General features: G+C 42.3%; 1 protein-coding gene and 1 non-coding gene across 3 annotated transcripts; both read right to left on the bottom strand.

The window, feature by feature from the left end:
- Positions 1-289: 289 nt before the first annotated feature.
- uba1 (ubiquitin-like modifier activating enzyme 1) lies at positions 290-14,309 on the bottom strand. 2 transcript variants are annotated; one of them, XM_071476350.1, is made up of 26 exons: positions 14,107-14,309; positions 11,018-11,134; positions 10,880-10,938; positions 10,594-10,762; positions 9,399-9,533; positions 9,201-9,307; positions 9,009-9,099; positions 8,758-8,890; positions 8,570-8,667; positions 8,166-8,312; positions 7,715-7,891; positions 7,332-7,439; positions 7,145-7,225; positions 6,196-6,348; positions 5,413-5,578; positions 5,054-5,250; positions 4,596-4,660; positions 4,099-4,294; positions 3,511-3,585; positions 3,213-3,402; positions 2,935-3,020; positions 2,746-2,838; positions 2,339-2,530; positions 1,792-1,893; positions 1,597-1,697; positions 290-1,511 (listed from the first exon to the last, which is right to left on the bottom strand). In XM_071476350.1, exons 2-26 carry the CDS (start codon positions 11,132-11,134, stop codon positions 1,376-1,378), a joined length of 3,174 nt encoding a protein of 1,057 aa, XP_071332451.1. In that variant the 5' UTR covers positions 14,107-14,309; the 3' UTR covers positions 290-1,375. The 2 variants fall into 2 exon arrangements, with proteins under 2 accessions (XP_071332451.1, XP_071332452.1); XM_071476351.1 differs by lacking the exon at positions 14,107-14,309 and adding an exon at positions 12,624-12,833.
- LOC139621211 (small nucleolar RNA U6-53/MBII-28) lies at positions 2,079-2,180 on the bottom strand. The gene has a single exon (XR_011690949.1). It is a non-coding gene; the product is annotated as a small nucleolar RNA U6-53/MBII-28 (small nucleolar RNA).
- Positions 14,310-14,473: the final 164 nt, after the last annotated feature.

Below are 14,473 nucleotides of genomic sequence, written 5' to 3'. Positions count from 1 at the left end.
GATAGATCATTTTTTGCACCCTGTTAAAAATCCTCTGACTGGGGTTTTTCATTCTAAGATCATCAGTAGGTGTTTAGCTGATTCAGGCTGAGCTTCCCGGATATGTGTTATTATGAAACTTCTGAAGAGTCTCAAGCAGGTCAGACAGGAAAAACACACGTATATCTGACATGTTCTAATTCTGTTTGATTACAATGCCAGAACCACATAGGAAAGATTCAATTTGATATATAGTTTTTGTTGGGCTGTTTTGGCAAAAATAGGTCAAAGAACCACACAAATTCAGAAATGTTTTTACATGTTTATTCACTATCACACTAAGTGCTCGCATTTCAAGATACATCTCGTTGCCTTGCTCTTACACTGTAATGTCATTTGGAGTTAACAAAGTAGAAAGAAGACAGTTTATGATCTACAAGGTTGTGTGCCAAAACTTTGTCCACTTCCTTACCCCCACCCATCCCAACAAAATAATTGAAAAATAACAAGACACATGAAATATAAAGAGAATAAAGAGAAAACTGATGTCATGTGCAAGAGCCCCTCCAAAGTCACAGAGTGCTGGATTAGGTGTGTGCGTAGGGGCGCTTCAAACCAGCAACGGTTCCTCTCCCACCGGTGTGAGATTATTTTCCAGTCCGGAGAGGCTGCTGACTCAGGTTAAAACTGTGTCTTCAGGCGCTTCTACAGTTTCAAATTCAGTTTCTCAGGTAGAATTAAGGGCAGTGATATGACCTTGTGGCAAAATGGATTCTTAATATTATGTGTCACTACTTTGGGGAATCTTAGCTGAATTTCTTTTAATTAATGAGGTGCAGCTTTGAAAAAAAACAACAAAAAACAACCAAAACAACAACATTGTGGGACCAGGTCTACAAGACAGGGGTTGGAGGAGGGAAGAGAGCAAGTAGAGTGGAGGGGACAGTTGGCTGGATTAAAAAAAAATCCCTCCTTTAGTGCTGAAGGCTAGTAAGAGTGTGAGGATATTTCAGAGGGACACTAGTTGGGCTATGGAGTGCCAGAAAACTAAGGCTTAGAATTAAACTGAGCAGAGGGAGATTCTGCTGCAGAGAAACATCAGGAGGTCCAGTATACATGCTCCCTACCTCCAATGACACCCCTGTTCCCACAGCTGAGCACCAACTGGATCCCTAACACACATACAGGATTCCTTAAGTCAGCTTACTGGGGCTATGTACACTCAGGCACAGGTTTACACAAACCACAGGCCTAAAAAAAACTGATTGATCCAATAAAGCCGACTTGGATCAACCCACCCACCCCCGATCCCCACCTCAACTCCTCACTTAGAACACCCAACCCCTGTCTCCCCCCTGCATCCCCCACCCTCCTGTGGGTGGGTTCGATGTGGAGCTCAGCGGATGGTGTATCTGACATAGGGCACTTCCACATCTTCGTCTGACAGGTCATTACAGCATAGCTCAAACACCAGGGCTTTCACATGCTTGCCGAGCTTCTTTTTGGACACCTTAGTCACAATCTCTGTCATCCTAGAGGACAAAGAAGAATACAATTATGGCCATGGCTAACACAGTCAATCACATTTTATGCGTCTCAAGAAAGTAGACTACTTACGGCAGGTCCAGTCTCTCTTTGAGTTTGGCAGCAGGCATGAAGAAGGAATAGAGCATGGACACTCCCTGAGAAAGCATGGTGATCTCCAACTTATGCTCATTCTAATGACCAAAAAAAAGAAAGATGGTATTTTGTTAATTGTAGGCCAGAAGCCATATGGTGGCAAACTGAAGAGATGAGTTGATGAGAACATACTTTAAAGTAGTCCAAGAACTGTCGGAGTGTCATCTCCTCCCCATTGGACTGCAAACCTGCGACCTCAAAGCGATCCCACAGCGTCCAATCAATTTCATAGTACTGCAAAAATAATGAGGAATGGGGATTATGAGAGTCTTGCAGAAAGATCTCACAAAGAATGATGCATTTTCAAACAGCTGTCATTGATTGCTGTTCTCTGCTGAAATGAAACAAATTAGCAGAGCAGAAGAAATAAAAAAAGAACACTTCTGAAAATGTTATTTATTCTCCTCAGCACACACTGATCTCATCAGCGTGAGAAGGTGAGTTGAACTCACTTACACCCAGGCAGACAAACTGTATCCGCCTGGTGCATCAGTATTAGCATGGCTGGATCATCATTGGAGCTCACATCATCAAATGACTTATGTATGGTCAACCTCATAGAGATGCCACTTGACAACTTGTTGAGAGTTCATAGGAAAATATTGGGGACACATTATACAGTCCATCCCAACTGATATCTAAACAGCTCAAAAAAAAAAAAAAAAAAGCAGCCACCTACCTTGTGTTTGGGAGCAGCTATGGGTTCAGAGAAGGCAAAGAAAGGCAGGGCCAAGTTCATGAAGCCATTTTTGTATGACTCCAGCTTCTTGTGACCTTGGACAATCTTGATAAGCTCCAGGCACACCAGACCCACCACTGCAGCTGTGGTAGTGGCGATTGCCGGAATGATCTTGCCAGCTATCAGTTTGCTCTGGATTGGATGGTGATGAATACAAGTGCAGTGTAGAAAAGAAAGAATAACTTAAATTATGTCAAGAGTTAAATTGCAGTAAAAGAAAATATCAGTAAAACATGTCATAAAATATATAAGCTTTTTTTTAATGGCTTCAAATAATTCTTGACATTTTTGTTTTTAAAACCCAAAGAGAATGGCAGGTCTAAAACATGATCATGAATGTGCCCCACCTTGTGTCTGTCTGTAGGGGGAATGTCGTAGTTCTCTGCTCTCAGGTTGGATGCTGCCACAATGAAGTCCATGTGGAAGTTGGTGTCATCATCCTGTCAACACAGGGACCATCATGAACTGAGGACTAACTGCAGAGTTGAGACGATTACAGATAAATTCAGATATTTATAGGACGAAAGATGGTGTACCTTCTCAAAATCAATGGGGTTGAGTCTCAAATGGGAAGACTCAGCGGAAGGCAGCTGGACCTTCAGCTCCTCCAGTCTGGAGTCATCTATAGACCAAGAGATCTGTGGTTAATTTTTTCTCAATGCATCCATGATAAACCAGACTATGACTTGTGTAAACTACCACCACCAACGAATGATCTACATGAACAAGTCTTTGGCTGAAAATATGACATCTACTAAAACATGTTTTTGGGACCTTGAATGTTTTGTTGAACATGTAGAGATGTGTGCCTTACCAACAGAGGAATTGCTATTCTGCAGCTCCTGATCAGAGACATGGATTTTAACCCCTGAACGAGGGGTAAAGGGTGGCACCTTGACCTCCTGCAAAATCTTGACCACACCTGCACGATCAGTGCTGCCTTGCACGCCGTATGTCTGAGCAAACAGGTTGGCTGCTGCCACAATATAATCCATGTGCAGCTCCTACAAGGTGAAGCAGCTCTGTTATTCCCTTGTAATAATAAAGTACTAGTTAAAAGCTAGATAATGCTACAAGAAGGTGCTCATAACACATAATGAATGGATACTTACATTGCTAGTGCTGAATTCTAGGGGGTGAGGACATCTCTTTGGACCAGACCAGAAGGGGGCACCAGAGCTGGTGAGCTGAAAGGAAGATCATAAATTTATGCCATAGAGGAACTAAAATGCAAAACCTTAAAGCTAGGGCTTTTGGGGCATTGTATGCCCTTTTTAGACACACAATAGTAGAGAAACAGGAAATGGGGGGACGCGATTCCACATGCAAACTGGTTGTGGTTCACGGTCGGCACTTTAACCTCTAGGCAACCAAGGTTTCCCCTATTACTCATTACATTTAAAGCATCTCAAAAATAACACAGAATCCGACTCAAATCAACCAAAGTTTAAAATGTTTATGCATTTCTTGCTGTTCCTATCATAAATTTATCATCTCTACATTCCCTTTCAGAGGCGCTGATACAACCCCAGATCGAATAGTCATCAAGATGTTATATGTGTGAACAAAATTTTGATAAATCGAAACTGAGAAAACAAATCTTATGAGTAGATCCATATCAATATGGGGGAAAACTCCAAACCTGACAGCAAGCATTTCATGAAGACTGATATTCACTATGGAGTGAGCTCAGTGTGTACCTGATCTGGGGGGAAGTTGTGCAGTAGCTGGCGGATGTTGTTGCTGTATTGGCACTGCCAGTGGTTGCGTGCCCAGGCTACACAGTCGGCCCAGCTGTGGGGGCGGTCTGTGACAAGACTCTTGTGAACAGCCTCCAGCACCTCAATGGGCTGAGCTCCGGGAAGCTTCAGAGTACGCTCCATGAACTTAGGATCTCTGCAAGAACAATGATCATAAACCTCATAAGCTGGTGACCACTAAGTGAAGAGCTGTTATTCTCTGTTCATCTGTTGTGTGGCTGGCAGGGTCAGTTGGAGAATTGTTTTAAATGTAGGATTCTGTTTCTTCAAGTTTTAAATAGAGTCCACAGTACCACAAAAAGCAACAGCAGTCTAGTATCAAACCCTAAGAACTACGGGGACTGTTATGAGCCGTTTAACAAGTCAATGTACAGTCAGTTTAGTTAACTGAAGTGATGCAATATGGTCACTTCAGGATGACGAAGAAGGCCACTCACGTGAGGTACTGCATGGCATTCTCTGGTGGTTGTTTGAATAGTCCCTCAAACTCATCACGGGCCCACTGAACAAAGGAAGATATTGATAACAGATCAATAATACACTCAATTCAGCAAACCAGAAGCACAATGTGCATGTGTGAAACAAAGCGCAAAGCAGTGGCATTGTCTAGAGGTGGAAAATAAAAAACATGTCTTGTTTCTCCATTTAATCATATTGTAACAATTCTCAGTGATTTTATCAAAAGCTGTCAGAGCATAACATCTTCAATAATCAGACATTAAACGTGCTCTGTGAAAACACTAAAGAATTCATTTGACTGAATTGTGTGAAAGCAAGTTTATCTTAACATGAGTTTGACTTTATATATATTAATCAAAAGAGAACGCCATCATAATAATTCCAATTTTAAAAATTACTCCTCTGTGTGGTGATGTGCATATGTGCGTCCTCTGACCTGCAGTGTGTGTTCAATGGCATTTGGGAAGTTCTTCAGGGTACAGATGGGGATGGACTTCTCTGGTGGGTCTTGGCTGGAGCTGTATGACTCTGTGAGGAAGGGGATCACAACCTGGACATTTCCTTTGGTACCCAGAGTACCAGACTCCAGTAAGGGTTTACGGTAGTACACGCACCTCCGATCCATGTACATACCTGCGCAGTTGGCAAAAACACAAGGCAGAGGACACAGCTCAAATACAGAGGGAGTGGAAAAGAAATATATGGTTTTAAAATATTGAGATTCTAAATCTGACTTTCTCGCAAGTAAACACACTGCTGTTAAAAATATTTAAAATAACTGAAAGTGTGTCTTACGTGCATCAACATTGTCCAGTGCATTTGCCACTCCATCAAGGCTTTCGAAGAAGTCGTCGTCGTAGATCCTCTCTGTGTCGGGGCCCACTCTATTCTGGTGACCTGTGATCCTGATGGAGGGGTTCATTTGCTTCACTGCCTCCGCTGCTGTATCGCTCTTCATTTTCTGTCATTACACATGCACACAAATCATATTAGCAGCGACCTTTTCACTTTCCAATCAAATACACTACCACCAACACCAGAATTGCCACTGAGTAGTGGTAAATACAGTTGTCATGCTTGTTGATTATTTGACTGATTTTCAAAAGAACTCCATTATTGACACAAAAAACATTCCATTTCTGTGCATGATGTACATGTTTCAACAATAATTATTGCCTACAGCATATGTCTGTCAGTTACGGATTCCTCCAACCACATTTTCTAAGGTAACTTAATGCCAGCCTTAAAGTAAGGTAAACAATGTAATGTAACAATAACGGTGTTCCAGTACCAATCTGTACCTTGAAAGGTCACTGCATTTCATTTATCACCACAACAAATAACCAATACTTTAATACATCTAGACTGAGCTATTACAGCCCCAGGCATTCCATTTCCTCCCTCTAATGTTGTACCATCAAACATGAACAGCAGTTACATTAAGTGCACTCATGAACAGTTGCAATGAACAGGAGATCCATATGTAGAACTGCTTGGAAATATCAAATTCAATCAATACATGGCCAACTGGTGTTCACTACTTCTTTATATCCACTAACAGACAGGGCTGATACTGACCGTAACGTCCGAGGGTCTGAAGAGGAACTGTCTGTTGAGATTGGACTTCTCTATGGTGTCCATGTCTGTCACAATGACTTCACCCTCTCCACCAGCCAGTCCAATCATGGCAAAGTTTTTCAACAGCTCACAGCCAATGGCACCAGCTCCAACCTGGAATGATAATGCATTACTCTGAGTAAAGCTATCAAAGTTGTGATCTATGTTAAGACATCATTTAACAAACACTATTTACCCTGCTCTGTGGAGAAATCTGGTATTCTACAATATGTTACTCTGACAGAGAAATGCTGGTATTATTCTGTTTTTATTATAGTGAACAGATCCCATGAACACGCAAAAGTCCACAGTATTTAGGTACTTGGTTAAACAAAATGATGAAAGGTAAAAATAAAGACAACTATGGACATTGTCGTGACTTACTTTCACACTGAGATGGGAGACAACGCACTGTAGGTACATTTTAATCAAGGACTTTAACATGTGCTGGTCAGCCTCTCTAGACTTTCCAAGTCTTATTTCTCAAGTTTAAGAACTAGTTCATTCAAAAATACAAACAATTGAGATCTACAGACAACCACACTCCAATACACCCACTGACTACAATTAAAAACAGGTTGCCAGAGTAAGCAAAAAAAAATCCCTGCATGCCCAGATATAATGTATCTTCAGTGTTCAAAACCACTGTGAGAGAAATATGATAAAAAAGTAATGTACTAAAATATCTGATTCCTGTAGTTTTTAGCAAATGTAACAGTGAATTGTTGCGAAGGTGAAGGTCCATTTTTATCTACAGATATGGCATCTTGTTCAATCACTTCATTGCTGGTTTTGTTTTTTTCATGGGATTTGTTGACAATAAGAATATAGAATATCACCAGACTTTAAATCTCCCTTAGCAACAGGATGCCAGAGGAAGTGTTGGAAAGTTTTCCATTGGCCGACTCACCAGGAAGTAGCGCTGTTTGCCAAGCATATCCTGCAGCTTGGTGCCAAACACTGCAATCTGCCCATCGTATCGACAGTTCCTCTGGGAGAAAAGGACAGAGGCAGAAAAACAGGTTTAACACCATCATTTGTCACCCTCATGCGCATCCATTTCCATTAAATGTTTGTGATTTGCTATGAACACCTACAGGGGCACACTCTTCCTCTGTGAGCACCTCTCCTTCCTCTTCGGCCAGGCACTCGAGGGCATCAAAGTACAGCCACTGCATTATTGGCATAAATTTTCCTGTACATGCCTAAAAAAAAAAAAAAAAAAAAAAAAAAAACAATGTAAAGATATAAAGAAGCTTTTGTGACAGCCAATGAATTTTGATTAGATTTGAGCAAGTTGGTGCAGTACATGTCTAATCACAGATAACAGTGAAGCTACACAAAGCCTGATAACCTACTCCCTCTAGTTACACAACAGTTTACCCACAGAAGACTGATAACATTCAAAAATAAAAACACATCACTACAGTAGGTATTGTTAGGACTAGGCTATTGGCTTCCATTTGCACACAACACTGACCTTCATCACTTCCTGTGCAGCCAGACCCCCAATGAAGGCATTGACAGGGGCCAGATCACCAGAAGCAACATATGACATCTTTTTAATAAGAGCTTCATCCAACTGCTCCACTTTGGCGGAACCTGTCTGGGCAGAGTTCACCTCCTTGGCCAATGTCAATAGCTCTTCACCATCAGCCTGGAAAACACATAGCTCAGCATGTTGAACATGTCACTTAATACTTGACAAAATTCACTGACTTGGACTTAAAGATGTTAAATTGAATTTTGCAAACTATGTGATGCCTAATTTTTCATGCTTAATGCTTGAATGTAATAGGTATTATCAGAACCTGGAGCAAGGATGGGATGGGGTGGGGTGGTGGTGGTGGTTTGGGGGGGGGGGGGGGGGGGGGGGGGGGGGGGACTGTGATATTCCCATTAATATTTCCACTGTCATGAGTGATATTTACCTGGTTCCAAGGTGTAGGAAGGTGGTTGTGTTTCTTCTGGAAGGCATGGATAGCCTGGAAGCCCACATGCAGCTGCCCTGGCCGCTCAAACTTGGCAAAGTCTGTCATCATGAAATCTGGCTCAGCCATGGAGGAAGAGATGGATTTCTACACAGGAAAGACATGTGAGATAGCGAGGAGTGAGTTGGACTCTACATATAATTTTCCACTGGTCAACAACTGCAGATAATGTAGGTTCACAAGTATAGTATTGGCAATAATGGGAAAACAAGATCCTAAAATGCAAACAGAGGTTCATACTGCAAAAAAATTATAACGAAAAAATAAAAAAGTATTTTAGTACATTTACTGTGAAGCAAGCATAACATTACTTAGTGAGGAAAATGGCAACAGATGTCACTTACAAAAGCGATCTTCTTGGGCATCTTGACCTGGGAAACAATTCCTCCTCTTACATAATCTGTGAAGCCAGCTGTGTCACAGATGCTGAAGGTGTAGGGACCTGAACAGAGAAAGCAAGCCATGACAGTTTGTAACAGTCATAATCAGAACAAACAAATTGTCTTTTATCATAAATGGAAACCAGTCTTACCCAGAACTTTGATTTCCACTGGCTGGCAGCCATTGAGCTCTGTCATACCCTGAACCTCTGTGAATGTGACATAGTCTCCACTCTCAAAGCCGTGACGAGCCTCATCCAGGCATGTCACCACCCCTGGATTGTCCTGGAGAAACAAAAAATGAGCGACTTTTGAGTGCAAATCAAAGCTGTCTTGAAACTTGACCTTACTCCTAAAAAGCAACCGCTTTGAAAAACATTTCTGGCCAGACATAAGGACTAACCTTGGTGATCATGGAAATCATGGCACTCAGTGGCTGCTCTCCATTGGTGTCGTACACTATCATCTCTTCGCCAAAGTCACAGAAAAGCTGGCTACAAAACAGAACACATAATGCACATAAATGTTAGACACTGACAGACAGAAGTGTGTATACATTCAATGAGAACCATAAAACAAAGGGTCAGAATCTTACCCAAACAGACCACGTGTGTCTGCAATGATCAGCTTGATTCCTTTACTGTGGCAGAGCTCCCCCACCTGCTGCTGCTCATCCAGAGTTGAGTTAGTCAGCACTATCACCTAGGTTGCAAAGAGTTAGATTTATCACAAACTTTTCTTTCCTTTATGAATGCTGACATGAATGGTGTACAGGCTTCTAACGAAGTTATACCTGGAACTTGGTCAGGTAGTCTTCAGTGAGTGCCCCAGTGTAGGCGGTCACAGGAACGTAGTTATTGAGTTCAGCCAAACGGGGCTGGCTCACCTCTGCCCTGTTTTTCCCCAGATCCTCCTCTCGGAGGTAAAACTGATCACACAAAAAAACATAAAATGTCAAGGAAGAATTGATACCAAATCAGTAAAGCAATAAATGCCAATACTGGTGAATGAGTGCTAAGTATAGCAGTACACAAAAAGTTGTCATGCAGGTCACTTGCAATTATTAGTAATAATTAACTGTACTGAGATTCATAATGGGCAATCAGAGAGAGTTGGAGGTGACAGACAGTTGGCTTGTTCACAGTTCTGCCACACCACACTAATTATGCTAACCATGTCTGTGCACAATTATGACATTGTAGAAGAAAATGTGAATGTGACACTGTCCGGTTTATCCAGCTAAACACATTAGCTTAGAGTGGAGGAAAGGCCAAATCAGGGAGAACAGAGGGGATTTTAAATATAACCAAGAGTAGACCAGGTCTGAGACTCAGTGGTCTATTAAAGGCCAATTCCTATATAAGATGGCTGATAAGTGACAGAAATATATATATAGGCTATTTAATTCAGCTTGAATGAGAAAAAGGACACTAGGACAGATGCCAGTGCCTAAAATAGAAAAATTTGAAAGCACAAGGTTAAACTCAGATTGGATGATCACAGATACAGCTGACACACAGCTCTAATAACAATCATACACTTCTGTAAGGTCACAAAAAAAGGGAAGTCTTCGCTGAGCATCCTGAATGAACACCTGAGCAGTCTATTCACATATTTATCTGCCTGGCCTTAAATAGACAGAATTTAGGGTCTAAGGCTGACTAAAACAATATCTGCACTGTAATGATGTTCTAAAACAGGCTTGAGCTCCACTATGATTATGACCCAGGGAGAGGCCACCCACTGGTAAATCTGGGTCAGCCCATAGCTAACAAGGGTGGGGGTGGCGGTAGCACTCTTTTTGGATAGCAACAATACAACACAGCGAGTGACTCATAACAGATAGAGGCACACTGCAATTTGGAATTAGGCTCATAGACACCGAATGAATCACTAAGTACAATAATTGAGTGAACCAATGGCTGAATTAAAAAATGAATTAATCACTGCACTAATGCAAAATGAGAATACACACGAATGCTTCCCACCTGAGAGGAGAGGTCTCTCCATTCTGCAACTCCTTGGTCATGTACAGTGACACTTCTAACTCCTCCCAGGATGACATTCTTGGCAATCTCCACTCCAAGACCTCTCATTCCAGAGATAAGGACATTGGAGTTCTGCATGCGCTTCATTGCGTCATGGCCCAACACGTAACTAGAGAAGGAGAGAAAGTACCATCAGCACAACTCTGTATTGTTAACAACTAGTCCAATAATAAATGCTGAAAGTTTTCCGTGTTTAAGACAAGACTTCTATGGAGATAAGACTTACAGTTGTCTGGAGTACAGGCCTTCATCGATCTCAGCATCATTGCCATTCTTAGCCATGCCCTAAGGAGAGACAGGAGGTGAAATTCATTTATGTTACAAGTTCTACACAAAAGTATGCAGTGTACATGTTAGCACTCACGTTGGCAGGTGTGTGGGACAGATCAGTTCTGACAGAGTTAGAGGAGGAGCAGTGGGATCCCGTCTTCGTCTCTGATCCTGACAAGCGACGCTTCTTGGACAGCGGCGAGCTGGACATCTGTTCAACAACGAATACCATTAGAACAACCAGCTAATCAAAGTCACTTCAAATTTCTTCTTTACTAATTTTAAATTAATTCATTTCAAGCGGATAACATGAAAGAATTTAAAATTTGACAGTTTCAACAATTAAATGTCAAGCAGAAAAGGCAGCCCAGTGTCCACATGCATAAATTTCCTAAAGGGTGTCAAAAGACATTAGATGCAAATGCATGAGAAATATATAATTCATTGCCCTGGCTCCATTAAGATGAGGATCCAAGCTAAACGCTACCTAATCTCCTTCATGTTGAAGAGAGGATTTCTAGTCTAGAGAGCAGCTGGGCTGGCTGCATGCCAAACACAAATCTGTTAGAAACCAAAATGAGCCTGGGAAGAGACATGAATAACAGCAGTATCAGTCCTTTTCATGCTCAGAGACAGCGCTGGCTTGTTTATGTACTTCTATTGTTTATTATACCAGTTTTTAAAGGACCACCAACATTGTTTCAAAAAAACAGCTGAATCATTAAAACTTCACTGCGGTAAAGTGAACAACACACACATTGACTCGCAGGTGTGGACACAAGGAGAAACTACCCTCAGTTGTGAATACATGTAGAGGACGCGTTTATTAGCGATAATAATCTTTTAAAAAATAACATCCAAATATAGCGTGGTTAGCGCAATTTTCCAGACAAACCCTGTCACCTCTGTAAGTAAAATAGGCCGCAGTATCTGGAACACATCCCCACCGCACGACGAACATGATCGGCCACAATTTCCGCATCCAATGCAGCTAACTTCCCTGCGCTCCAACCGTCGAACTTCACCGTTTTTAAACCTCCCTGCAACTTCACATGATACACGGAGCTGAGCCAACTCCTTCACAAATAACGTTGCAACCAGCAAAAGCAAAATTTACATTTTTTTTGTTAACTGTCGCTGTTCGTCAAAAACGAAAATGAAGGCATCCGGCATGATACAGCAAAGCACCGAGCCCCCCGGTTGGTAGTATTATTGCTAGTTCCCTTGCTCACCCTAACACATACCGTTAGCTGGTTACAAACCATTTCATCACTCTCAGCGTTTAAGAAGGGTGCATCAAATGTCAGCTAACAACACTAAGAGGAAACCGATTAGGTAGGTTGCCACTAATCAGTTAAGTGATTTGGCAGGTGGACAGAGTCGGAACATTAATAACTTAGAGGCAAGAAAACACCACTGTCAGCCTGCCCATTAGCCGCTCGGCCTAGGCCTGCATTACCCCCAGTGCGGAACACAACTTTACAAGCTAGCAGCTGTAGCTATAGTGCAACCTGCTCGCAAATAATAGCAACGGGTTGATTTTGACAGCTAGCTTCCACAGCTCCTATAATGATATCGTTTCATGTTTCAGCGCCTAACAAAAGACAAACCCTAACTTTATCGCTCAACATAAGCATTTTTTTTTTCCGAATGAAAGACTAGCCATTACACTCGTGCCCCATTGATTTCTCTTTTCTTACCAATAATGCTTCTCGGTCCCTTCCCAATGCGAACCCGCTCCTCTCCCGCAGTGTCTAGATGTCAGTAATAAGGATGACTGTAAATTCGACGATTTGTACAAAGAAAAGAAACGCGATGCGGGATTAGGGTGGTCTGTATTATATTGTCGAGTCACTATGTCGTTGAGCTAAGAGTCTCTCCTATGTAATTGCGTTGCTGGCTTTGCCACTGCAGACGGGAACAAAACCAAAATGGCAGATGGAGAGAAAGGGGCGGAGGAGGTGTGACGCATGAGCTGAAATATTCAACAGGAAAGGGCGGCTGGGAGCACGCTGCTCAGCCAGGCGCTCAGCTCATTGGTTAGTTAGCTGAAGCCAACGCGCACTCATCCCGCCCCTGCTACCAGAAGATGCATGCCATGTACATAACTGTACAATGAACTGCAGGACCTTAAGAAATACATATAAGAAACATCTTGCAAATTCTCCTAAAGCAACGCAGAGCATGTTTGATGTAAGTGCACGGAAGCAAAGTTCAAAGTGCCGACTACTTAGTTATCTTTTCAAAGTAAAGACCCGTCTGCCAGTGCTGAATGAAATGCATCAGTAACAGCATCTTTGTTTCAGAGAGAAGTCGTTCCGTCTCCATATGATAATTGAGACAGGTACAACAGATAGTTTATTTGCTAGCTATAGTGATGCTGACCGTCTGGGCCCTCAGTCACATTGAGGTTAGGGGTGAGCATTCCTTACAGAGGAGGAGTATTGGGGGAGGGGGTGCCTGGCAAGTGACAAAGGCCCAGGAAGAGAGTGGGCCGCATATTCTCGGGTACACATGTCGAGGGGATCCCCATTCTCTTCTTCGTACTGCACCAATGATAAAAACACCATTTTCCGCCAGTTTGTCGGAACTGAAACGTACGAATATCACCAATGACACGCTAACAGGCTGTCCAACTTGGCAAGCTATAAAGAGACTCTAACCAATAATACGTTATTGTCGATTTTCGTGATACCGTAACGTTAACCCAACAAAACACATCACTCGAGATGAAATATTGCCAGCAGGTTCTAGGTTGCGTGATGCAAGTTAGCTAGTCTCTGCCTCTCAACATAGCGTCCATCTACTGTTTGTAGCCAATTAGCTTTCCAGCTACAGTTCACATTAATTATCACTGAATATTAACACAGCATTCTCTTGCACACAAAGTGAGCAAATGCTAACTTAACGGTTACGTGACAGTGGCTTGGTAGCTACGGTTAGCTGAGACGGGGACCTGAAATGGTTCAGATAGCCGACGGCGACTAACGTTAACGACTACCAATAACGCAGATCAAACGACTGCGTAGTTGTTAGCTTGTATGCAGCTAGCTTTCAAGCTATCTAGCCACCCAACCACTTTTTCCTTCTAGTGCCGCTATGTTAGCTAACTAGCTAACGTTAGCCAACTAGCTGGGGCTAACATTACCAAGACGAGAGCTTACACAAGTGTGCAGAACTTACCACATCCGATATTACTCGGCCTGATCTGTAGTATTAAAAATCGGCTTGTATTTAAGCAAGAAACCTAACAAACAACGTGTCAATTCAACAGTGCCGTTGACTGCAAACTGAAAAGTGTGTCAGGGTGGCGGGCTCTGTGTGAGTTTTTCCGCTGGACGGCTGCCTGCCCGGCTGTTCCCGAACCGTTTCCCCTCACTCTATTTCAGTTGAAAGCAAAGCAAAGCAGCAACATGTGCACGTTACAGGAACAACCATCATTCCGGTCGAGAGGGTTTACCGAAAAGTGAACTCGATTAATTTATCCAAAGTACATTTCGTTATTCATCTATAATATTCAACAACACCACAGATAAGTTAAAATGTATTG

This window comes from Trachinotus anak, unplaced genomic scaffold, assembly GCF_046630095.1.
Source record: "Trachinotus anak isolate AG129_WGS33_773 ecotype Australia unplaced genomic scaffold, CSIRO_AGI_Tana_v1 ptg000004l, whole genome shotgun sequence".
NCBI lineage: Eukaryota > Metazoa > Chordata > Actinopteri > Carangiformes > Carangidae > Trachinotus > Trachinotus anak.
The sequence above is the reverse complement of the archived record's forward strand: the minus strand, read 5'-3'. Positions and strand labels throughout refer to the sequence as shown.